Here is a 25,620-nt window from a genome sequence, read left to right as displayed (position 1 = left end):
TCAGACCCACTGGTTTTGCTATGACACACCCCTGGCTCCTCCCCCCGACAGCTGTAAGCGGGCACAAACCACGCCCATCGGGGCGGAGCTACCAGAGACATGTGAGTTGACAGGAACCAACCCGCCATATTTGAAGTTGACAGGACACAGGTAACACCTGTTACACCTCACCATTACTACAACCCTCCCCTAATTATTGTTTCGAGGGTCAACGCCTTAATCAACTAATTAAAATGTCCAAAAAAGTCGTAGTATCAGCAGATGTGCATAATCTTAGCGAAACTAGCGATGATGACCATATTCTACCGGCACAACCCAAAAGGAAGAGATGTCCCAAAACGGAAGTAACAAGCCAAGAACCTTCCAACAGTGAAATTCTTCAATTGTTATTATTACAGAATCAAACATTAATGAAACTAGTGGAGAAAGGGTAAGGTTTAATATTCTGTTTTTTTTTAAAAACGTCTTGGATAGCAGCGGATATAGACTGATGACGTCACGCGCATGGCAGTAAAAGGTAAACAATGAGCCGGTACGGACCGTGCGGTAGTGATAATCGTAAAAGTTTGAAAATAGATAAATTTCGAGACCGAAGTACATTATCATATAATCCTAAACTATGTGTAAAGTGAGCCTAAACATTATTAGGGCTAAATACTTATGTGCCAAAGGTAATTTATGCAGTAAGGTGAGGTGTTAACTAGGTTTGCCTTTCGTTCCAAAGAGTTGAGTAGCCTAACTTTTTCTTATTTTTAGTTTAATATACTACGTCAATCTAGGCTACCTATTAGCCGCTTCTTGCGCCTATCCCACCGAGATCCTATCGTCGACATTTAACTGGAGGGGTTCCTGTCAAAGGCGGTATAATTGCGCCTACCTCAGCTAATGGGTAGAATTTTATATCACACTCGTTCCCTTTCGATATAATAGTTTACCCCTTACCATGAGGAACTGCGTCTTAAGAATTTCTGACAGGTCGGCTATATTAATAATATAAGATTATTACTGTAGAGGCTATATAGTTAAGCATGTAATATTAGTGAGAGGATGCCGATTGACCTGAATTAACCGATGAAGGCCATTTGAGCCTAGAACCCGATTGCCTGGCTTCAGCCTTCTAGGTCTGCTGCTGTCCAACCTGATTCGTAAATTCATGAGCCATGTTATAGACATCAGTCAAACTTTTATTATCAAATTTGAGTCTAGATTTTCATTCCTATTGCAGAGGTGGTTCGACTGCAAAAAGGAATGACAATACTCCTCCTCCCAAGCGCCCTCGCCGTAAAGTAGATTTACCTGAGAATGCAAATGAAGAATTATTTACTACTTATAATGAAGATAGTAGTGACTATGAAGAATTTAACCCACTTACTTTTAACAAACCTATTCCTACTTATATATCTAACAATTTCAATGCTGTGCCCTCCATTCATAGAGATGGGAAAATACAATTAAATGACTCCCTAATTGCATTAACATTAAGTGAAGGAGACAAGAACTCTCATGATCAATTCTTTGTTTGTAATCATAATAAAGAACTTGCAGACCTTTTCAAATTGATAAATTTGCCAAAGTTGAACTTTTGGCCAAGTGGCAGGTTGTTCAATGAAGATTTCAAGAAGAAATTTCACTTTGATATTGAAAACATTAAAATGTCTATATCTTCTTTCCAAGGACATGCAGCTCTGGCGCAATTAGCTTACCCCTCTAAGATTAACGATATTGATTTCATTACTAAAGTGATAATTGGGCCTTTCAGGAAACACATTGATCTAATTAAAAGTTTAATCCGCTCATTCAGAAGTAGAACTTTACCCAGGAACCTCAATTTAGATACCAGAGATGCTATTATTAAAGCTGAAACTAATGATATATGGGTCTTATCAGATGATCATAGGAAAGCTATTGCTTCATGCTTTCGAGGCGGTCCCCTTCCTAGAGGAGGGGACATTTTCCCTAGAGGTGGAAGGTTCAACTTTGGCAAGCATCAGGGCTATCCCAGAGGGAAATTCAACTCTTACAGAGGTTTCAGGGGTAGCTTTGGGTTCAGGAATAGGTTCAATCCCTACAGGCGAGGTATCAAGAGAGGTGGCCGAAGAGGGGGAAGGAGTACAGGGGGACAGACAGCAATTAATTCAGACGTCAAAGATAAGAAACAAAACTAATAATTCTTTAATTCTTAATACCATCGAGCCCTGCTCGGACCAAGATGAAAATAACCTGGAGCTACACAGTAAAGATAAAAATTTGGCAAATGTACCCACTAACAATTCAATGATATTGGAAGAGTTAAATTTCCCTTCAGAAGCCTCCAGCTCCAAGGAAACCTCTCACGCCCCTCCAGTAAGTGGGATAGGTAGGTCATTGACAAATAAATTAAAAAATTGGCAAAAACTCCCAAATTCTTCTTTTGCATGCAACTTGATCAGTAAGGGTGTGAGACTCCCATTTATCAATAAAAATAAGGCTCAAAAGACTTTGAAAAGATTAGGGGTTGATAGACATTATCCTTCTAGCAAGAGAACGATACTAGAGAGAGAATGTAACAGATTACTAGACCTAGGGGTAATAGAACAAATTAACAGGAATTCTTTCTACTACTCTAACCACATATTTTACAAGCTTAAACCCGATGGGAGCATTCGCCTAATCTTCGATATGAAATGCCTTAATACTATGATCAAAAAACCTTCTTTCTCCATGCTGAAACCTAAAACTTTATTCCCTTATTTGCATTTAAACAACTGGGCATGTAGACTTGATTTAAAGGATGCTTATTGGCACGTCCCCCTTCATTCAAGTGCTCAAAGATTCTTAACGTTCAAATTAGGAAAGCGCAAATTCAAATGGACGGTTGTTCCCTTCGGGTTAAAGACAGCTCCCTACATCTTTTCCAAACTAATGTACACAGTAGTTAAATACATTAGGAAGGAATATAATATTCTCATCTTTAACTACTTAGATGATATACTCATATTAGCAGATTACTTTCACAAATGCGAGGCTCACACCCAAATAGTCATTGAAGTGCTCACAGAGCTGGGCTGGCAAATATCTATTAAAAAGTCTGTCATTCATCCAGTGCAAAAGATAGAGTTCTTGGGAGTTCATTATAACTTGGAAAACAAAACAATGAGACCAATGCAGAAAAATATTGATAAATGTATCAGACTTGCCAATACAGTATCAAACTTGAACAGATCTGACCTCAAATTATATCAAAGATTGATAGGATCACTTAACTTCTGTTCCTACTACACCTTTTACGGTAGATACCATCTTAAATTCCTTCACAGATTTCATAGATATTTTGCTAAAGGATATAGAATCATTCCTCCTTCTTTCAAATCCTTTCTAGGAGAATGGAAACAAACTAACATGTATAGTGATATAAACATTCCTAATAATCAAGTAGATCTAGAACTATTTACAGATGCATCCAACTTTGGCTGGGGTGGAGCATTAGTAGGAGAACATGGCATACTCTCAACTAATAATACATGGCTACAAAATGAGAATACTCTGCACATTAACATTAGAGAATTACTTGCATGCATTTACTGTATAAAACACTTCAGAGACAAACTAAGAAACAAAGTAGTACTAATTCACATAGATTCACAAGTAACAAACTGCTGGATCAAAAAACATGGTAGCATTAGGAACAAATCGGCCCAGGAGGCCATCAAAGTGTTACTAAACATCAAAGGAAAATACAACATAGACATTCAAACTAAATGGATTAAAGGGAAATGCAATGTGATGGCTGATTCCCTATCGAGAGACTTTGGTTCCATACATCCAGAAGCCACTCTTGACGACAATCTATTCAATTTAATTTGCACAGATATGAATTTCTCTCCTGAAATAGACCTTTTCACCAATGGTTTTAATTCTAAATGTAAAAGATTTTGTTCTTCCATACCCAACACAAAAGCAATCAGTAATAATGCTCTTCACATTAGCTGGGAAGGTTCTTCTCCTCTTTATGCTTTTCCCCCAGGCTTCTTACTGCATAAAGTTGCTTTTAAGATATATAACGAATGTAATAACAATATGCTCTTCTGCACTGTTTCCCAGGAAACGGAACCATGGATTCCCCTTGTCAAGACAGTCTCCAAGGAATACCGGAAGTACAAAGTCAAAGCAGAAGGCTGCCAGATACTTCATATGGACTGTACCTTACCCTTAGCGCAACACCACTTAAATTTGATCGCCTTCAGAATATAAAAGATCAACTACCTTCTATATTTCCTCCAGAGATATGCAACAAAATCACTTCCAATTTACGAGACAGTTCCATGGCCAAGTACCAAAACCTCTTCAGCAGCTTTAAAGAGTTCATACACAATAAATATGGAGGTAACAACAAGTTCCCCCTTTTATCAGTGCTACTCTATTTTAACGAATTAATAGACAAGGGCCTAGCATACAACACACTAAAAGGATACCGAGCTGCTCTTGGACCGGTTTTGAAGGGATACTTTCCCAATTATTGTCTAGCAGAAGACAAGTACATTAAAGCTATGCTTGATGGAGTAAATAGAAGAAGACCCAGCAATTCTCATCAATTTCCAGGCTGGGATCTTGATAAAGTGGTTTCCTTCCTCAACACTACAAGAGATGATTCTATGCTGCTCATGATTCAGAAGACCTTATTCCTCGTAGCTTTGGCTTGCCCATTGAGAGCTAACCAATTTAATCATCTATGTATCTCTAGGAGCACTTTCACGCCAGAAACCATCGTGTTAAGGAACCACCCTTCCTTCATGGCCAAGAATCAGAGAAACAATTACACTCCTATTGAATTCAGCTTTAGGTGTCACCCTACCAAGCCAAAAATTTGTCCGGTTAGACAATTAAACTTTTATCTGGAGTACACAAATAAAATCTGTGCAGAAAGAAACATAGATAGGAAAGACCATATTTGGCTGGATGAAAACTTCAAGATCATGTCCCTTCCAAAGATGAGGCAGCTATTCAGGGACTGTATTTTCAGAGCTGATCCCAATGCTAGAAAACACTCCACCAATTTCCACTCTATCAGAGGTCAAGCAGCTTCAAGGATGATGTATAATGGAGTTACGCTGCAAGAGATAATGACTAGAATGAATTGGAAAAGCAACTCTGTATTTGGGTCATTTTATGCTCTCCTCGGTCTACAGGGAGCGTTCAATGCAGTCGTTGCAGGACTTCATCTTCATGCCCCCTGAAGTATCGGGTGAGCAAAACCAGTGGGTCTGAAAGGCTGAAGCCTCTCTCTCTCTAGAACTGACAGTTTACTTGTGAACCTAAGTTCTGGAGAGAAGAGGTGAGGCCTTTCAGACCCAGGGTCTGGTTCACCCTCCGACCCTTCCCCCGTAACCGAGGAGACCATTCTGGAGGAAATAAAGGATTTTTAAAGTAATTACATACAAAGTCAACAGCTTTCATGTTTCTGAAAGCCAACCATAACATTTTTTCAATTATTCATAATTTCTTTAAGATATATTTAGACTCTTATCCTCGCACTTAGAGGAAAGGCAACTTTTAGGTAACAAGATAGGAATATCTTGGAAAGGGGAGGTGAACTACTGTCACATTATATTATCTTAAAATATAAAGAGGAATGGGAAATGTTAAAATTCACAATTGGAACTTTGAGTTACTACTTGTAGTAATTTGCAATCTCAAATAAATCTCACAACAGGAAAATGGAATGGTAAGTACAGATACACTTCATAGCAACTTGCAACTTCAAATATGGCGGGTTGGTTCCTGTCAACTCACATGTCTCTGGTAGCTCCGCCCCGATGGGCGTGGTTTGTGCCCGCTTACAGCTGTCGGGGGGAGGAGCCAGGGGTGTGTCATAGCAAAACCAGTGGGTCTGAAAGGCCTCACCTCTTCTCTCCAGAACTTAGGTTCACAAGTAAACTGTCAGTTCTCTCGCCGCTTATCTTTAACAGGTTCTCTATAGTTCATCAAGTCAGATACTTTACACAGGTACCTGCTTTTGACAGTCTTCACCAGGCTGACCAGTGACGTAAACAGGTACAGGATTATACAATGTTACTTCTATTCTAGTACCTATACATGTCTGACTGCAATTCTAGTTAGCCTCTTCAAGCCCTACAAGGAGTAGGGCGTGCTGCAAAAAAAAAAAAAAAAATACCATGAGACAAGGTTGAAGGACCAAAATATGAAAAACTAACAATCTAATAAAGATATAAAAAATAATTTGTATTTTTCTTAACAATTTCATCACAATGTTTCAATCTTACCTTTTGGAAGTAGTTGGGTGCGTTCAGTAATTGTCCGAAAGCGATTGCTAAGGAAATTCTCTGTATTAACATAAGCAGTACTGGCTACCCTGGTTTACCGATCTATATCATACTTCTCGGCCAACCCTCACTAGATTGGTGGCAGTTGGAGGACAGGATCCTCCCTCCCCCTTTCATGGCAGAGGCGTGCAATCGGTTGCACGTCCTGACATCAACTTGAGATGTTTCTTGCTACGCAATCTCTCGACCCCTCACGACGAACCGAGGAGCATTGACTTTCACTTGAGGGTCAAGGTCACTTGTTCCACTCAAGGGAACTTGCTAGCCTTTAGGGGGGAACAACAGTTACAATCCCTGGGTATTGTTGACCATCCTATGGGGTAATTGGTTGACCAGGTAGTCCAGTGCTCTTCATATTTTCCGATGATCGGAGGGGGAAAAAGTCTTTCCTCATGGGTCCACTGGCGCCTCAAGTCCTAAGTGGAATCAAGCAAGTGATTCCCTGGACACCCTGTTTCAACTTAGGTCAGAGGAATTAATGGACCTCAGATGGTGGGTGGAAGATAAGAACCTCTGCAAAGGGGACGTTCGTCTTGTCCACCCATCTGGAACTGATGCTCTTTTCGGATGCATCAAAAGAACGTGGGCCCCCATATGCCGCACTGAACCATCTCTGTCCTTTGGTCCGAATCAGATAGGTACCAGCATATAAATCTCTTAGACATCCATCTTGCAGTAGAGATACTCAGATGGACAGAAGACAGCTTGGTGTCTCTTCATTCCGGGTAACAGGAATGTGTATGCAGACAATCTGAACTGAGCGACTCAGATAGTGGGTTCCGAGTGGTCTTTGAATCATCTATTAGGCAACAAAGTGCATTCCAACAACGGTGGAACAACATAGATGTGTACGCATTTCCCCCCATTCTGTCTAACGAGAAAAGTCCTCAACCAAATCAGGATAAGCAAGAACTTATCAATTACTTGAATAGCTCCGCTATGGCATCATGCAGAATGGTTTCCGTACTTTCTGCAGCTCCTGACGGAGCTTCCTAGAGAACTTCCTCCTCAATACGATCTTTTCAAACAGCCACATGCCAACATCTTCCACAAAGCCATAGCTTTGCTTCGACTTCACGCCTGGAGACTGTCCAGCACCTCCTCTCTCAAAAAGCCTGTATGTAATGAGTTGTGGAAAGGATGTCTGGACACCTCAGACACTCCTCAGCGTCAGTCTTAGAGGTGAAGTGGTCTGATTTTTGTGGCTGGTGTCATGGAAGGGCTATCACTCTCCTCGATGCCTCTATTCCAACAATAGCGGAGTTCCTTGTACACCATTGGGTAGTAATGCATCTCTTGGTTTTAGCAGTCAAAGGCTACGGCTCAGCTTTAGGTCTCGCCTTTAAACTGAATGGAGTAGATGTTTCCTTCTCATTAGAATTTTCTCTACTCATACGAAGTTATGAGGTGACTTGTCCCCAGTCGTAGATTAGACCTCCTCCTTGGATCGTGGTTCAAGTCTTTCAGTCTCTGAAGGTAACTCCCTACGAATCATTACGACAGGCAACAGATTGCCACCTTATTCTGAAGACGGTGTTCCTACTTGCTTTGGCCAAAATAGTCAGAGAATTGCTTGATCTAGCAGACTACATCTCCCATTCAAGGGGATGAGGAGAGGTAATTCGAAGCCTCATCCCTGAGTTTATTGCCAAGACACAAAAATCTGGGGGTAGGGGATCCTAAATTCAAACCCTTCAGGATCAAGAGTCTTCGTTCTGTAACCAAAGACGCAGACCAATTGGTACTTTGCCCAATGAGGAGTCTTAGGGGTTATTTAAAAGAATGGCAACAGCTCGCCCCTGTTTGTCAGCAATGTTTTTCAGCATGGGAAAGCTCATGAAGAACACAATCTCATTATGGATTAGCAAAGTCATTGATCTTGCACTTAATCCTGACCCTTCCTCTACAACGACGACATAGAGCTCATGACGTCAGGGGCATTGCAACATCCTTGGCGTTCAAAAAAGAACTACTCTGAGGTGCAGGTACTGTAAATGGGCGTGTGGAAATATCAGATGACCTTCACCGCCTACTACCTGCAAGACGTAACCCACAGGAACATGGATACGTTTTCCATTGGTCCTGTGGTGGCTGCATAAACACCTCAAGCTCCTTGATGGGCAAGTAGATGAGGTGGGAGGGCTGAGGTTACCTAGGTTAATCTAGGGTGAAAGAGTAGAATGACTAGCTTCTTTCTTTCCTTCACCTTCTCCCCCTCTGGGGAATTAGCTCTGCTGTACTCAGCACAGCTGACCTCACCTCTCTGCAGGTAAGATCAACTTCCTTTGTGTAACCTAAGTATAGAAATAATACTTGGTGCGTCCCTAATACCACTTGCGAGGGAGCCTATTGGGCAAAGTCTCGGTACTCTCAGATTCCTATGACTTTGAGATCCCATTACTAACACCAGCCACATTCCTAGTATCACAAACACAGAGCTCCCGCAAGCTTCTAATTGTGCAAAGCACAACTATTTTAGCAAGGGCAGGCTACTACCTACAATCTATATTGTAAGAGAGAGAACCCCGGGTTAAATGCAAAAGCCAGTTGGTGGCAAGAACTTCCTCCCTCGTAGGAGTTGAAGTTATCCCTATAAATAGCAGAGTGTTTGTATATAATGTCAGAACAAATGACAAATTTGGAAGTAATTTGTATTTTTCATCATGATACAAACCTGAAGCTATTTATACAAATTGGCCCGCCAACCCTATCCCCCAAGAAACCCCTGCCGGAAAGCAAAGTGGGTGCTAAGTAGTGGTTAGGGTGGTTATCCTTTTCTAAAATTATCATGACTCGTCTATCAGCTTCGCCGAGAGTATATCCTTATAAATAGCTCCAGGTTTGTATTAGGAAAAATACAAATTAATTCCAAATTTGCCATGTTTCATTTAAACCTGTCTGATGTTGATTCAGTGTAAACATGAATTAAACTAAGCTGGTAAAATCCCTTTTTGTGTAGATGTAGATAGTTTCTTTCCCATGTAGTCTATACAGTACTATACTATAGTTGGTAAGGCCACTTCCCCTTTGAATATGCACTTATGATCTGTTTGCATATCTCAGAATTTCTCAGTTTGCTTGCTAGTAATGTGTGTACATTGTTGGTCATTTATGACACTATTGATCTCATATGGACATTGTCTATTATTATTATTATTATTATTATTAATATGTGTTAGAGAATGATATAATGCTTCTTAGTAGTGAAAATTTCTTTTAAAATTGTGTTATTGTACTGTAAATATATTTTAGTATAAGATATTTATGTGAAAATATACAGTAATTTAAATTTGTATTGACTTAATTTTGTTTGTCAAAATTTTTTTTTTTATTATATCTCAATTTACGTATACAGTAGATAAAAGATAGAATATGATAATTATAAAGATAAAATTTTGTTTCATATTGTCTAAAGATTAAGTCTCTCAAGATCTTGCAACTGACTGAAAATCTGTCATTTTCTTTCAAAAATAGATTTATATATGTAATCAGAAATAACATATCCAACTATTTAGTTCTAAATAAGTCACCAATTAGAAGGGCCAATAATATTCAGTGTTATCCAGGCCTGATTTTGGGAGGAAGTAGCTTGTGTAGTACATCATTTGATAACTGAGCACCCTGTGGTTATGCTATATATTTTATTACCCTATTTTGTAATGTTTAGAGTAGCTCTTCCTTCCACATTTCCCCAATTGTTTCTTGTACAATTCTATAAACCTTTTCTACTGCATTGTTCCAGGATTATTCTAACATCTTCACATGTGTTGCTCCGAGTGAAAAGGTACACTCGCGTGCTGTGTGTGCATTTGTGTGAGTGCTTGTCTTGTCATATTCCTAAGCTTTGTCCATTGGTCTATGAATTATGGTACTTCAAAAAGATTTGTGCTACAGTTTTCATATTTTTTATAATAAAGTATACTGTACAGTAATAGTTGAGCTTTAATATTTACTTCAAAGATGGAGTTTTTTTATGAACTGACATGAACAGAATATGAAAATTAATATGAAGCTGATTAAATGCTAAAGCTTCTTTTTGTTTAATGGCTATTTTATAAATCTAAGTGAAAGTTGCTTTTTGCTATCTAGAAGGGTTCTCAACTTGGAGCACATGTCCCCCTGTGGTAAATTTTCACTCTTCAAGGGTTACATTGGATATGAGAGAATAGCCAGTACTGTGCAATACTCAATGTAATCTGCATTGAGATTGAATAATAGTTATATCACTATATAAATTTCATTATATCTTTTTCATCCCAATTTAAGGGGTACACAGGAATCTGTAAAAATGTCCAATGGGTACAGAAGAACGAAAAGGTTTGGAACCCCTGACCTAGAAACATCAAAAAGAAATTAGAAATCTACTGTTTTCAGTTGATGATAGGGCTTTGAAATTTTTTTTTTTCAACAAAGTGATCTTTCTTCTTGGATCTTATGAGCTTATTTAAATTAGAAACTCATTAGATAAGCAATTTTAATAGATCTGAGACTTGTATTTCTTCTGTTTTATTTAATAACCATTAAGTTCATCCCTCTAAAGCTAAATCTGCTTTATTCTTATGCGGATACAAACTTTTGAGTCATTTCTATGGGGTTACTGTTAATCATGTTTTCTATGACTAATCAATAAAGAATTTGGTTTGATTGTACCATTCTTTGTTGCTGGGCAACCATAGCGCATGTGCATGGAGCAAGAGGATTCCTGCTCACATCTCCCCACAACAATGCAGGTTGCAAAGTGAAGAGGTTGTGCTCTTATTTCCTCTCTACAATCAAGCCCTTTGGATTCATCTTGCCTACCCTTTTAGTGTTTAGTGCTCTGGACTTGCGTTTGTATTTATTCACGGTCACTTGATTTACTATTCATTATCTGAGAGCTACGAGTGAGTGCTTAATGTTTAGTAACTCTCGGTTTACAGTTTTACCTAGGATGGGATAGCAACCAATATGGCATTCTTATGAGCCGGGTAGTCATTGACACACGTCCTTTTTGTTTCGCTTGCCTAGACGAGATGTTCATGAGAATCACCATGTAATTACCATAGGGAGTGGACTTGCTCCCAATGGGAGAGATATTTTCCTTATAGTAGGAAAATTAACGAGATTTGACTTTACTGCATCTTCTCCCAACTAGAGTTGGAGACGAATCTCATTCTATTTTGCGAAAACCTCCTTTTACTATTTTATATGAATTCCCTAAAACTTTAAATACAATAGATGACACCCATAGATGAGCTGGTACTTGTAAAAGATTCTTGCCTTGAGACAGGTCTCAGTAATTAATCGTAATTACGAAGAGAAAACATTCAAGGGTGAAAAGCACACTCACATTCCTGTTGGGGGTACTCTAGAGTTGAGACAGCTTTTCTCCTTAGTCATGAAGCAACCTTGTTGGAAGACACATTTTGCAGTCTTCAACACGCTCTCACAAACTAGGTTTGTGCTGTATTCGTAAGGGTCCAAAGGTCAGATCTCTACAGTCTTAAGAACCCTTTAACAGCTTATGATAAGGGTGACTGGACAGCTTTGGCTGCGTCCACGCCCCAAAGCCTACCGAATCCACGCATATCTTTAATTTGTCCTTTCTTTCCAAGCCTATTAGAGTTAGAAAATAAAGTATAACAAAAGCAGATGCTGCTGGCTTTCATAATTCAGCCAGGCTTATCGTTCAGCCAGACGAAGCTGTACATGCCGCCTTTACTGCACACGATGACGTCACCACTCGTTGCAATCTCTGCATGTGATGAAATTTCTTCACACACACAGGACAATATGAACTTGAAATCAGCTCCTGATTATCTTGTTTTGCCTCATTTTCCTCCCCCCTCCTGCCTATGATTAAGTTCAGCAGAGCTCTATATATGTCAGATTATAGAGATGAGATCGTTCTGCTTTGGGAAGTATCTCCAATTAGAACTGTGAAAGCATCTCAGCATTCTTGTTGTAACTTTGGAGTAGAGCTTGCCATTCCCCTCCCCTTACTGAAGCACCCTTATTGTAAGACCCTTCTTACCAGCCTCTAGTTTGAGATAACGAGCAAGGCCTGCCTCGTACAGCCAGGGGTCCTCAGCAGAGATCTCCCCATGAGAGTTCCCAGGATGCATCAGAATTTTAATGACATACCATATCTTTATTTCAAGGGTAGTGACCACTTCGGTTGTGTCCACCTCCCAAGACTTTTCAATGCCAAGCTGCTCTGTGTCTCCTTCTAAGCCTAATAACGTTGTGAAGTCGAATATAATAAACCCTCCTCTATCCAGAATTTTAGCTTAAGTCTGAACGTGCCGTTGTATCTACGTGTGAGGAAGTTACTGTACGCATCTCAATGCATGAAGTATTCCTCTACAACCTCGACTGACTATAAATAGTCTCGTCCACCTTTTTTGCTTTCAGAAAGAATGATCCTCCTCAAAACCAAATTTTGGATGAGAGCCTAACTCCTCGTGGAAAATAATTACCCGTTCTGAGAAGTGACGTCTCTGCTAGATACGATAGTGGTGTGAGTGGTGTTTAGCGTCAGAATACTGTACTATGAGTATGCAGAATCCCTTCAATGTCAGAGGAACCTTGGCTTCCCATAAATCCTTGGGGGATATGGCCTTTTAAGAAGAAAGCTCAACTTTGAAATTGAAAGTCTGATCCCTTCTTTCCTGTACATCAGTTAAACAGGACTTTGGCACTTATCTCTGAATTTGAATAGTCTAGGAAGCCACACTAGGAAAGATAAGGAAGGAGAAGTCACTTCTTGATAAGGACTTTTAGAGCTGAAAAATTTGCCTTTACTGTACTCCTGTTAGACAGCCTGGCACAGAGATTTCGAGTAGGCCTAGACCATCTGGAGTAAAGTCGTCACTGAGTAAGAGCAGTCATGGCTATGTGTGAGTAGGAACTAGGCAAGTTATGTTCTCCATACCTACTATCAAAAAAAGCTTGGCCTTCAATGATTTCCTTTCATTAATCAAAGCACATCCTCAGCCCCCATCGCAGTAGGCTTACAATGGATCACTCGAAGGGTTGTGTGAAACTCAAGGTGTTTAAATATTCACCTGGAATTTCAACTTTGTCCTTTGGGAAGCAGGGGCAAGGATCTCTTTGATATTGTGAGGTATAAACTTGAAATATAAGATATTTTTGTAACAAATAGTACTAAATGCAACAAAATTATCACATTTATGTTATGCAAGTTCAGAAAAATACATTATGATTAAAATTTTTACTACATATTGAACAATTAAAATATTAATTTTTCTATATAGTGATAAAAATAACAACGGGCACACAAGGTAGTAAAAATAATGGTATCAATTATCAAGTGGCACATTATCTTCAAAAGGTTGCCAACCCCTGCACTACTGTATGGTTGTCCAGCAACGAAGCATGGTGCAAGCAAACAAAACTTTTATTGGCCAGTCGTAGAAAACATGATTAGCAGTAACCCCATATAAATGACTCGAGTTTGTATAGCTAGGAGAAATACAAATTGTAGTAAAAATTTGTAGTTTACAGTAATTAGATCTTTTGCTTTGTTTTCTTTGTCAATACTGATAAGATTGTTTGTTTACTGTTTCAATCCATGCAGAAATGTTCTTATTTTCTTGGTTGGTTTGGATTCTTAAAGCTTAATTTGATTAATGACTATATGCTCATGACTTTGTTCGATACAGTACTCTGTTTCATAGAGGATATCATCTCTGTATCCTTCCTGCATTTTCTGCTTTGCTCAGTTGAAGAAGTTATTTCTCTTCTTAGGTTGACTAGGTTTTTTAACCCTAAAATTAATTTTGTGAAGATTGGCAATTGCTGTATTGTTCTTAAGAACAAAAACTAAACCTACATTTTAAAATATTTATTTGGTCAGGAAAGCTGACTTAAACATGCAGGCTAATGATCAGGCACAAAGTACTGCAATTTGTTTTGTTTTTTAATCCATACCATAATGACATGCTGGTATTATTAGCGGATTTTGAGCGAAGCGAAAAATCTATTTTTGGGTGAGATAGCCATGACGTCCTGATGGAAGGTTCCTTCGGTAGCTTCCTTGGGTATATTTAACTACAAGGATATTCCCAGAGAATTAAACCACAGGTTATCACAGAATTCTAACTTCTGGTGCGAGTATCCTAAAGGTTTCCCTTTAAGACATCGTATATCAACAGGGGACGCATGTATCAACACGCCACATAGCTATCTGCACCCCATATAGAGTTAACACTTCGATATGGAAAGGTGGAGAATAACTGGGGAGCCGTTCCACAGTTACACTCGTCCGTGGCTACTTTTGGTACTCGAAATGTAAACAAACGGGCGCCATTGCTAAATGACGTCACGTCCGTCCTCATTCTGATGCCAGCTCCTTGCTAATCTCCATGATACAGCAGGACAGGGCAGGGCCTGAAAGGCTGGACTAGAATAGAAGGGAAGGTCCATCAGGACGTCATGGCTATCTCACCCAAAAATAGATTTTTCGCTTCGCTCAAAATCCGTTTTTTGGGCTCAAGCCATGACGTCCTGATGGAAGAGTACCAGAGAATCAATGTATTGTGGAAAATTTCCCCTTATTAGAGTAAGTGCCAAGGGCTTTGAATAGAGGTATGTAATGTGACCTCGGTAGAGGTTCCGTGGGGATCCATCTTCCTGCCCCCCCTGGCAGAGAAGTCCCAACGGGGTATACCAAAATTCAAAGTGGTCATCGAAGGGCTACTCACCCTGCGGAGAGTTCATGAAGGACTCGGAGACAAGACAGAATGGTCAATATTCGTGTAGGAACATTCTCAAGAGTAGATGAGTGATAGTTAATCACTATATTCCATGGTTAGAGAACAATCTGGTCTCGAAGGTATGGCGAAGGTAAGTATTCAATTAGGAATATTACACAGCATAGGTGAGTATATAATACAGACAAAATATATTATTCTTCTCATTTCAAAGGAAAGGGGTAAATGAAACTATGACATTCATGTATTTCATAGTGTAAATAGGAGCGAAGAGAGATGCACAAGTAATAAAATAGACATTTTATTTCATAAATTGCAGGTTATAGCAGTAATAAATGCAATAAGTTATGTAAAGTTAATTTACAATAATAAATAATGTACATAGAAATTAGAAGACTTCAATCTTGAATCTGAAAGAAATTTCAAAATTAGAAAGCACAAGTTCCAGAGGAACGTCAGTCTTTATCAAAGAAAAAAAAAACACATCATGCCCTAAGGCATGTGGCACTCATGTGAAGTCTATGACATTTCACCTTGGTAAGAACAGTCTATTAGAAACACTAAGTGTCCATGAAATCACTATGTATCACACGAGGGTCAACACAGGCACCCGTAGAGTTAAAGTCCCAAGTAACTCGCTGTTCTATGCAGAGTTAAACGGCAGGTTTCATAACACTACCTGCGGCTACCACGAAATGTTTGACTTCATGCACTTGCTTCGCGTAGTGCTTGAAGAAAACGCGCGAAGATTTCCATCCTGTGAAGCTCTTGAGGCTTTCGAAATCCATATTCTGGAAGAAATTCAGAGAAGATGCGACTTTTCTAGGATCGTGACCTGCGGGTGTACTGTCAGGATCCGCTCTGCGAATGAAGTAGGTGATTTTCGCTCTTAGTTGTTTCAGTAACAGGTCGCTACCCAATGTTTCTCCTTTGAAGAGTTGACCTCCACCAAAGTCTGAAGTTCTTCGAAGATAGACCTTGAGACTCTTTACTGGTCATAGAGAGACATCTTCCTTCAGGGGGAAGATTCTCCAGGGGCCCCATCTCTTGGTGGGTAATTCGTGTTTTGCGAGAAACGTTGGATCAGGGAAGAGGGTAAGTTCTCCTGTATCTATGAACAGGATATGACCCTCGTCTCTTGATAATGCCACTATTTCGCTGACTCGGGCTCCCGAGGCGAGAGCAAAAAGGAATATAACTTTTTGAGTCAGATCCTTGAGAGGGCACGAATCGTTGTCCAAGTTAGAGGCAAAATGGAGCACCTTGTCCAGGGACCAGGAGATAGGTTTTGGCGGGGGTGCTGGGCGTAGTCTAGCGCATGCCTTTGGTAGTTTATTGAAGATATCGCTGGACAGATCAATCTGGAAGGCGTACAGTAGTGGTCTAGTCAAAGCCGATTTGCAGGTAGAAATCGTGTTGGCTGCTAAGTCTTGTCCATGAAGGTGAATGAAGAAGGACATGCAAGAATCAATGGTGATTTACGTAGGATTTTTTGCCTTGACGAATGAGACCCACTTTCTCCGGGATGATTCGTATTGCCGTCGTGTGGATTCGGTCTTGTATTCCTCGAGGAAGTCTAGACTTTTCTTCGAGATCCCAAACCTTTTTTTCGCGGCTAGGGAGAGAAAATCATGAGATGAAGGTCCCTGACTTTCAGTGATGAAGCGAAGACAGTCGACTTCTGTACTTGCTGAGAGAGAACTGGGCCCGGGAGGGGGATCAGCTTGGGCTGCAGCTCCAGGACCAGGGGGTACCAATTGCTCCGGGGCCACTTGGGAGCCACTAGGGCCGCTGTCCCTTTGAAGGTTCTCAGTTTGGAGAGGACTTTCAGCAGAAGGTTGGTGGGCGGGAACAGGTATATCCTGGACCATCTGTTCCAATCCAGTGACATGGCGTCCACTGCTTCTGCATTGGGGTCCTCGTACGGGGCCACATAACGAGGAAGTTGATTGTTGTCGCTCGTTGCGAAGAGATCGATCTGAAGTTCCGGGACTTGTAGGACTGTCGGCATGTTGTCGACAGGTAGTAGAAGGGGTGCATGTCCCTTGGCGCCTCCGGAGGGCGCCGGCAGGCCGGTGGCATGCCGGAGGCCGCTCCAGCAGGGTGTAAGGCATTAAGACAGACACATTGAGAATCTAAGCATAATACCAACTTGGCGACCGCGGAACGCCGGCGGCTCCGGCAGCCGAAGGCTGACGGCTTGGTGATCAGTTCATAAGATAATGAAGTATATGGTAGTATACCCAGACCGCTGGCAATCAATGCCGGCACGCCGGAGGCCGGCCCGAAGGTCGGACAACCGAAACTAGGTAAGGGAGGGGTGGATCATCGGTTGTATGCCGACGGAAGGCGGCAGCCCCCTGGCACACGGAAGGCTGACGACTTAGAGGAGGGAGGGTATCTTATGAGAGAGAGTCACCAAAGTGTATAGCAATATCGCCGGCAGTAGAGGCGGCAAGGGATCGGCACCAGGGGAGATGGAGAGACAGATAAGGAGGGATTGGAGGGATAAGACCACATACCCCTCCGGCATCCCTCCAGAGAGAGTGTACACATGATAGGAGTAGATACTCCTAGCATCCAATGGCAGGGGGCCGGCAGCCGGCCGGGTGCCAGGGTAACCCAAGGGAGGGTTAAAGTACACTCAAGAGGGGGAACCCCCTGTTGAACAAATCGCTGCCAGTGGCTACCCCCATAGAACGCTATGAAGGGTATGTGTACCAGAGCGGCCTGCTCAACAGGAGATCAAGATAGCCCTATCACTCCACCCAAGGGAGGAGTTGTAGGACTAGGGACAGATGTGTAGGCTATAGGCAAGCCTATGTATGGGCCAGCCTACAGCAAAGGGATAGGTGGGGAGGGAGAAGAAGAGGGGTCTTCCATAGGGGAGGCTCTGTACAAGAACGGCCACCAAAGGAAAGGGAGGACGCTCACTAGCCTAGGGTAGGTAACCAGAATGAGAACGGTGCAAGAGTAATGTCTCAAACTATAAAAGTACAGAACTAGCCCCCCCCCCCCCCAAGGCCTAACCTAGATAAGGAGTGTTAATCCCCATGCTAGGTAGGCTGAAAGACATCGCAAGTTGCAGGGAAGGGTAAGTAACCTAACCATAAGCAACTGAGGAAGGACAGAGCCGTTCCTCTTTCTCGGTCGCAACCCTAAGGGGGGATCATTCCCTTAAGGTAGACAGAGAAGCGATAAATACTCTGATTGTGGACCAGATTCCCCTATATAGAAGGGGAAGCTTGGCCATTCAGAAGGAATGCCCGTAGGCAGGGGATGTAGGGAGCATATAGGGGTTCCTACATTTAGGTTAGGTTAGAAAGGAACGCAATCAAACCGGTCTCCTATATGGTCCCTGAAGGCGAAAAACACTTACATCACAGTTAACAGTATGATAAATAATGCCACTATCTTCATAACTTAACCTAGGATCACTGGAATATATCATGCATGAACACAAGTGCTAGGCAATCTAGCCTAGGGGCTAAGCTAGCGATCTAGTATGGGGTCGAACGATGACCGGATAATAGAGCGTTAAAACACGATATATGAAGTTCCTAGCTATGAAGACTAAATAACTAACAATATCAATTAGTTAAGAGGCCGGAAAAAGCTGTTCTGACTAGCTAAATAAGGCATGCAAGAGAACAGCGTCGCCATAAAATGGCGTGTCTGGTAGCAGCACAGCTCCGCCACAAAACACGAAATATTACGAAAAGTATAAGTTACTTTACGGCCAGAGATTATTTAAACAATACTGGAACCTGGTACTCAACTTTCCAGAGGAAGGCGAGGCTGAAGGTAGAGACATAACGGCGATGCAAGTCGATGAAAATCGCACAAGGTGAAATCCGTCTAAGCAAGGTAGCTACAAGCAGAAGGATGAGGACGGACGTGACGTCATTTAGCAATGGCGCCCGTTTGTTTACGTTTCGAGTACCAAAAGTAGCCACGGACGAGTGTAACTGTGGAACGGCTCCCCAGTTATTCTCCACCTTTCCATATCGAAGTGTTAACTCTATATGGGGTGCAGATAGCTATGTGGCGTGTTAATACATGCGTCCCCTGTTGATATATGATGTCTTAAAGGGAAACCTTTAGGATACTCGCACCAGAAGTTAGAATTCTGTGATAACCTGTGGTTTAATTCTCTGGGAATATCCTTGTAGTTAAATATACCCAAGGAAGCTACCGAAGGAACCTTCCATCAGGGCGTCATGGCTTGAGCCCAAAAAAGATTTTTGTTTTGTTTTATTGACTTTCAACTAATGCTGCTTCTGTTAATAAGGTCTCCTGAATTCCTCTAAAAGCTATCATTAGCTTTTAGTAGGAATACAACTGGCATTAATTGAATATTGCAGTATGATAAAGTAGAACTGTATTAGAATACTGTACTAAGCTATTCTTTTATGACAATATGAATTTGGAGTTACTCTTCATAGCAATTAGGGCTAACTAAATGACCGTCTTTGAGAAGTAAATATTGAAGTATTTTCTTCAGAAAATTATGCTCTAATAAAAGTTTGCGACCTGTACTTTTTTTTGGGTAATTGGATGAGATATGTGACAGAAATATATATGATTATTTTGTAAATACTGTAGCACTATTTCTTATTTTTTTCTTGTCAATTTTGTTGCCTTTATCAAGTCTAAACCCCTAAAGTAATTCATTAGAGCTTTAATCGTATGATTCTGTTTAAATCCACTTCAGTCATTGGCAGGCAGGTAGTATTCACAACCAATTGTGGTTAGGTGACTCACAGGGATGAAGCTAATTATAACTTTCACCACTACAATTGTCTTTTTTATGGTTTGCTTTAAAATACACTATATCATTGTACTTATCCTATTACTCTCTTCTTTTTTCTTATGGCTGAAGTGCATGCATATTTAGTACAGTATGTAGACCAGCCATAAGTTACTTTTTTATATCATTTCATTACATTGTTTCTAACCACATACAGCATTTTTATCCAATTAGCTTGTGATAATATTGAGGAAACATTTTGGGAGAAGAGTTGCCTATATTTGTATACAATACACCTGTCTAATTACGCTCATTCTTGTAGAATGTGAATTAGCACTCTACCTTTATTCTGGGGTATTAGCATCTCCAAAAATCTACAAATTGATGTTGATAATACTGTCACATTTGAGCATATTAGTACATGTTTATTATCTACAACCTTAGCTGATTTCTTTAAAAATGGCATAAATTTCTTAAATACCCCTATTATCAATATTTAATTGAATTATTGTCAATCATATCTAACTGCATTACCTTGATAAAACTAGAATAAAGTCTTTACTTTCTGTAATCCCAAAAATTATCTATACTGCAGTGCCACTTTTATTCTCCTTTTAAATCTTCAAACATTAGCCTTTACATGAGTTATCAAAATTTTGGACATGCAGTACTGTTTGATGTTGGTGCTAAAATACTGTATATGACCATCATATCTGAAAAAATTATGCCATGAATTTTGATGCAGTTAGTATGCAGCGTATTTGACAGATGTACAGTAGTCGCATCTTACATATTTTTTTTTTTAGCTGGTGTTTTATATGTATTTAACCAAGGTTATAACAATTTGGATACATTCACGCATAACTACCATAATTGCAAAGACGAATATCCCTGATTTAATTGACTCCCAAAGATAAAAGTTCTTAGCTTTTGTAGGAGAAGGTTATTCCAAGCAAAAGTAATGAGCCACCTCCATTTGATCATGTTATATACTAACTACAATATTTTGGGGCCATATATACGGTTGAATACAGTGCCCCATATAATATGAAGTAAGACAAAAATAACAATAAAAAAGATAAAGAATTAGCAACATATTCCAAAAGTACAGTGGTGAACTGTCAATTGCATAAAAGAACCCAAATTGGGATATCTATATTTCTCCCCTGTCCTTAGAGTTTGTTAGTTTAGTGAGGGTGTACATAATTATTATCTGCAAGACCTTTCTGCTCAGATAATTATGTGATTGGTAAACTTGTTATTTTTTTATTAGCAATGCTTGGCATCCTGCCAGTCGTTGCTGTGCTACAAAACGTTTAATTTTGCTTGCAAATTTTCAATTTAGTATTAGCGTCACGCCCACTTACACGACCCTTGGATTAATTTTCCTTGAATTTCACAGAATAAAATTTATTCAAATTGGTAATTACCCATATGTACAGATACTTTAAAAAATTCACTTGATTTGTTCTGGGCGCACTTATGGAATAGCAACACATTTGATTGCCTGATATTTTTAGGAAATAGCTTCTTAAATGGAGTAGCTTATCATTGTGATCACTTGACAATAACCATTCCTATATTCTGCACCAATCATGTAACCAATGTTTTTGACAATTTCTGAGTTTCCCCCTTAATAGAATGCCTACTGAGCATGTATTTAAAAATAAAAATTATTCTATTATTAAAGATTATTATCATGAAGGAAATTCTTTAATGATGATAAAGCTTTTGAAGAAATTATTGTGTGAACGAGAATTCTTCATCAAACAATATCATGGCTTGTGCTTGGTGGTCTGAACATATTGCGGTGAGCATATATGGTAATTTCTCTAAAATCTTCTTTTAACATCTGTTATAATGAAGTTGATCTTTCAACCCATGATAAATGTTATAAGTGCAGAAATCAGTGATAGTACATATTGTATTTGATCATGATGATAGTATTGGGAATTCAGGGGATGTGTAACAAAAAATGAAGAGGACTTATTTTCATATAGTTTATTTGGGCCTTTATATTACTTTTGTAAGCTTGCCATATGGATCTGTTCTTACACGAACAAAGTAGAATTTGGAACTAAGTAAAATGGTTGGATGGCTAGGTAGAAAAAGACCAAAAAGAATAGCTGAGAAGTAAAAAGTCAAAACCAGTGCAGCCAGAGGCTAAAAGGACACCTCAAAGAACTTTCATTACTGTAAAGTGTGCATGAAAAGATGGCAATTAAAGACTCCACCAATTATCTTGCATCTTTAGGAATTTCTTTTATTACATGCAGTTTCAAGGCATTTATATTTTAGGGGAGCTAATTATTTCATACGATTTCCATGAACTTCCCTGAATGTTCGTATTGCTTCTCTCTCGAAGCCTTGCTTATATTGATGTTTACCCAAAAACTATAGATTTACCATTGTCCTTCCATCAGTAAGCCTAGACTGCTTCTACTAACCATTTAAAGCCTGTTGTCGCATAGGTTTCATTGAATACAGTATCTTTTTATATATGAGCTGTATTTTCTTGATATCTTTAATACCACTGTATTCAGTATATTATGATAATATTTAGCCAAAAATATATGTGCAATATACACAAATTTTACAGATTGTTGCATAATGCAATGTTTACACTGACCATGATATTAGCATAGACATACTGTACATTTAAAAGTGATGAATTACAGTACATGTATACAGTACTGTGTAAACAATCATCATCTCTTCTTACGCCTGTAGACGCAAAGGGCCTCAATACACAGGATATTTTAATTCACTCTCCTTCACTATCTAGATAATGGAAATTTAATGATAACATTTGTTATTTTTGTACTCTTCTGGTGTTTATATTGCATCTTCAGAACTTTGGTTTATTGACTTTTACTCCCAAAATTTGATAGAAAATTAGGAAGCGATGGTAAAATTTATAATGTCAACCATCGAAGGAATAATGATCCCATCTATCTCCCCACGATAGTTGCCACTGGGTTTTTCTTGGAGAAACAAAAAAGAATTTTCAACAAATCCTAGGTTGAGCTACCGACAACTACTACGCAGTGTTCCCCTTCTCCTGATGGAACTTGATGGTTGTATGCATTACTGGTGGTTGTCTAAATACTGTCTACACACTCATTGGTGGGATTCATCCATGTGATATACCAGGTCTCATCCAGGTAAATCACCTGTTTAACCTCTTCCTTTAGTGGTTTAATTGGGCTCAGCCATGTTTTCCTGATGGAAGGTTCCTTTAGGCAGCTTTCTAAGGGATATTTAGCTACAGTGATACTCCCAGAGAATTAGCCATAGGTCTCCAGAATTCTAACTCCTGGCGCGAGTATCCTTAATATAACTTTAAGGATATCCCATAATATCAGGGGATGTATTTTTGATTGACACATAGCAATCTTCACCCCGAATAGATTTTACTCTTTGAGGGGGAAGAGTGGTGAATGAAGGGGAGCCGTTATCAAGGTACCCGGTGGACCCCCTCCGTGTACTGCTACGGCCCATCATCCCTTTTAAAAGTAGCATTTAAGCACGGTGCTCTCCCTCGTTTCTCTCGATGTTGTTACTATTTTCAAGGAATATTATCATGCAATCTCCAGCATCTTCATCCTCTGGAAAGTTGAGTATTTATTCTTTCCTGTGTATAATTTTATAGCTCCCGTCTCACAGTTAAATTAACATAATTTAGGTGTGTTAAGTGGAGCACTGCCATCGGAGGCGGCCATCTTGGGACCGCTATCGCACGCCATAAATGCAATCATTTAGTTAGTAGTGCAACGCTCCTGGTATTTAGCTATAAGAAATTTCTAGCTAGTTAGGCAAAATTATACTAGTGAAGATTGCAGATACACTTATAATATTTCCTCTTCTTATTATAACGTTCTTTCGTATACGATAGGGCCTCGGTGGTATCACTTGTAGCCGTAGTCCTCACTTGAGTTAGGCTAGCCTAATCTGTTTAGTATACGCCAGTAACGTTAATCCCATTTTTTAACCTCTAGTATTGTTTCTATCAATTCGGTAGGGGTATATATATCCCCTAGAATTATTGGTATAATCCGATACGTTTCTCTTTTAGAGAAAAGAGGATAAACCCTTCTTTCCCCCTGAGTGCCGCCATCCCAGGCGGCAACCCTATCTTCTGTCATCGCCAACGAGTTGTTAACTCCGGCTTGACATGGAAAGTGTTTTACTGGCGATCTTCTTTGCCGGCTAGTATCCCGGCTTCGAAGTATGACAGTAACTCAGGGAGTATTGTTTTGTAACCGACATTGTCAGTGACAGAGAAATTGTTGTTCCTCTGCCGGGTATGACGTTGTCGGCAAAGGAAGCTAAGCTTCCCTAGTCTACAACCGAAAGTGGACGACATAATTGCTGCCTCCTTTCTCCCTTGTGGACTAGAAGATATGTCTTATATCCAGCAATGTCACTGGCAAGGGAATTGTTATTCCCCTGCTGCCCATGACGGCGCCGGTATAGGAACTAGGCTTCCTTAATTTACAGCCGAAAGTAGACGGCATGCTTTCCGCCACCTTTCTCCTCTGTAAAATATAAGACCCTTTCCCTCCCCCTTCTGTCCTTTAGTGCCGGCCTAGCCATCACAAATGTCCTTTGGCCGGTATTCTACAATCATCCCTGCTTGCCGGGCTGACTGGGTTACCGGCCGGGTTCCTACAAATGGCGGTTAGGTTACCGCCTCAACCAACTCCCCAACAGAAGCAAAGCTTCGGGAAAGGTTGAGCCGGCCCTGACAGTTGCCGGTGGGAAACCCATTATACTGTTGAGAATTCTTCAGTCCTCTCTTGGACTGCCATCCATAAACCTTGTAACCAGCAGTACAGCCGGCAACAGAATTTGTGGCTGGATGGAAGCTAGAATCAGTGTATTCCTCCCCTTCCGTTAGAATTCCCATTCCGGGAAGAAGGCTGTAGAAGGCAGTAGCCCCCTACACTCCTAATTATTGTACTAAACTATAATAATACGGAGTTCTCCTTCCCATTCTTTCTCTCTCCCTATCAGGTAGCCTAACCCCGATAGAGTACTGGTAAAACTACAGTACATGACAATACAGTAGCTAGTATTCCGGCAGTATAACAATACAGCAGTTAGAAAACTACAGTATACAATGATACAGTAGTATAAATCTTTCTAACATACAATGTGTATCCTTTCACAGTCTATTGTTGAGACCGAATAAAATGTTGAGGTGAAGTATTCCTTCAACATCCTGATGAATCCTAGATCATCGGGATACTAATTATTACCGTGCAGTATTAATATTTTACAAGTGGAGGAGTTAGTGTAAATATTCACTGACTCCGGCTCTACGTACGAGAGTTATTCCACTCTGCATTTTTCCGAATAAGGAAATTAAAAATATTAATAGTGACGGAGGTCACAGCAATTGCCTGGAGAGGAAACACAGATATGTGTCTTTCCTACTTTTTTTCTAGCTTACTATCCTGAGCTATTAAAAATAATAGTAGAAATACTATTGTTAAGCACGTGTATTTATATCATTGATATAAACAACTGAGTACTCATTTCCCCTTTTTCTCCCCTACAGGAGGAGTCAATGGTGAAAGGTACAGTTGTGTTCTGCAACCACAAGAGAAAGAACTTTGTGGGCCTACGATGTACAGGTCTCGTGCCCCCCGCTGCATCGTGTCTGGATCCCTGAGGTACTGGGACCCGTATTTTAAGCATATATTATATCATTGATATAAGCAACTAAGTACTCATTCACCCTTTTCTCCCTTACAGGAGGAGCCAATGGCGAAGTGTACAGGTGTTTTCTGCAATCACAAGAGTAAGAACTTTTGTGGGCACACAATGTAAA

General features: G+C 40.1%; 1 protein-coding gene across 11 annotated transcripts in view; it reads left to right on the top strand.

The window, feature by feature from the left end:
* The window catches only part of tun (tungus), a 285,848-nt gene that overhangs the window by 193,806 nt on the left and 66,422 nt on the right, over positions 1–25,620 (top strand). For 10 of the 11 annotated variants that reach the window (XM_068383106.1, XM_068383102.1, XM_068383098.1 and 7 more), the window contains one exon: positions 10,063–10,104. The exons of the other annotated variant lie outside the window; for it this stretch is intronic. In XM_068383106.1, coding sequence (XP_068239207.1) covers positions 10,063–10,104 — 42 coding nt within the window. The remainder of the gene's footprint in view (positions 1–10,062; positions 10,105–25,620) is intronic. 11 annotated transcript variants of the gene reach the window in all.

The sequence above is a fragment of the Palaemon carinicauda genome, chromosome 11 (assembly GCF_036898095.1).
Source record: "Palaemon carinicauda isolate YSFRI2023 chromosome 11, ASM3689809v2, whole genome shotgun sequence".
Taxonomy (NCBI): domain Eukaryota; kingdom Metazoa; phylum Arthropoda; class Malacostraca; order Decapoda; family Palaemonidae; genus Palaemon; species Palaemon carinicauda.
This window is presented reverse-complemented; position numbering and strand designations above follow the sequence as displayed.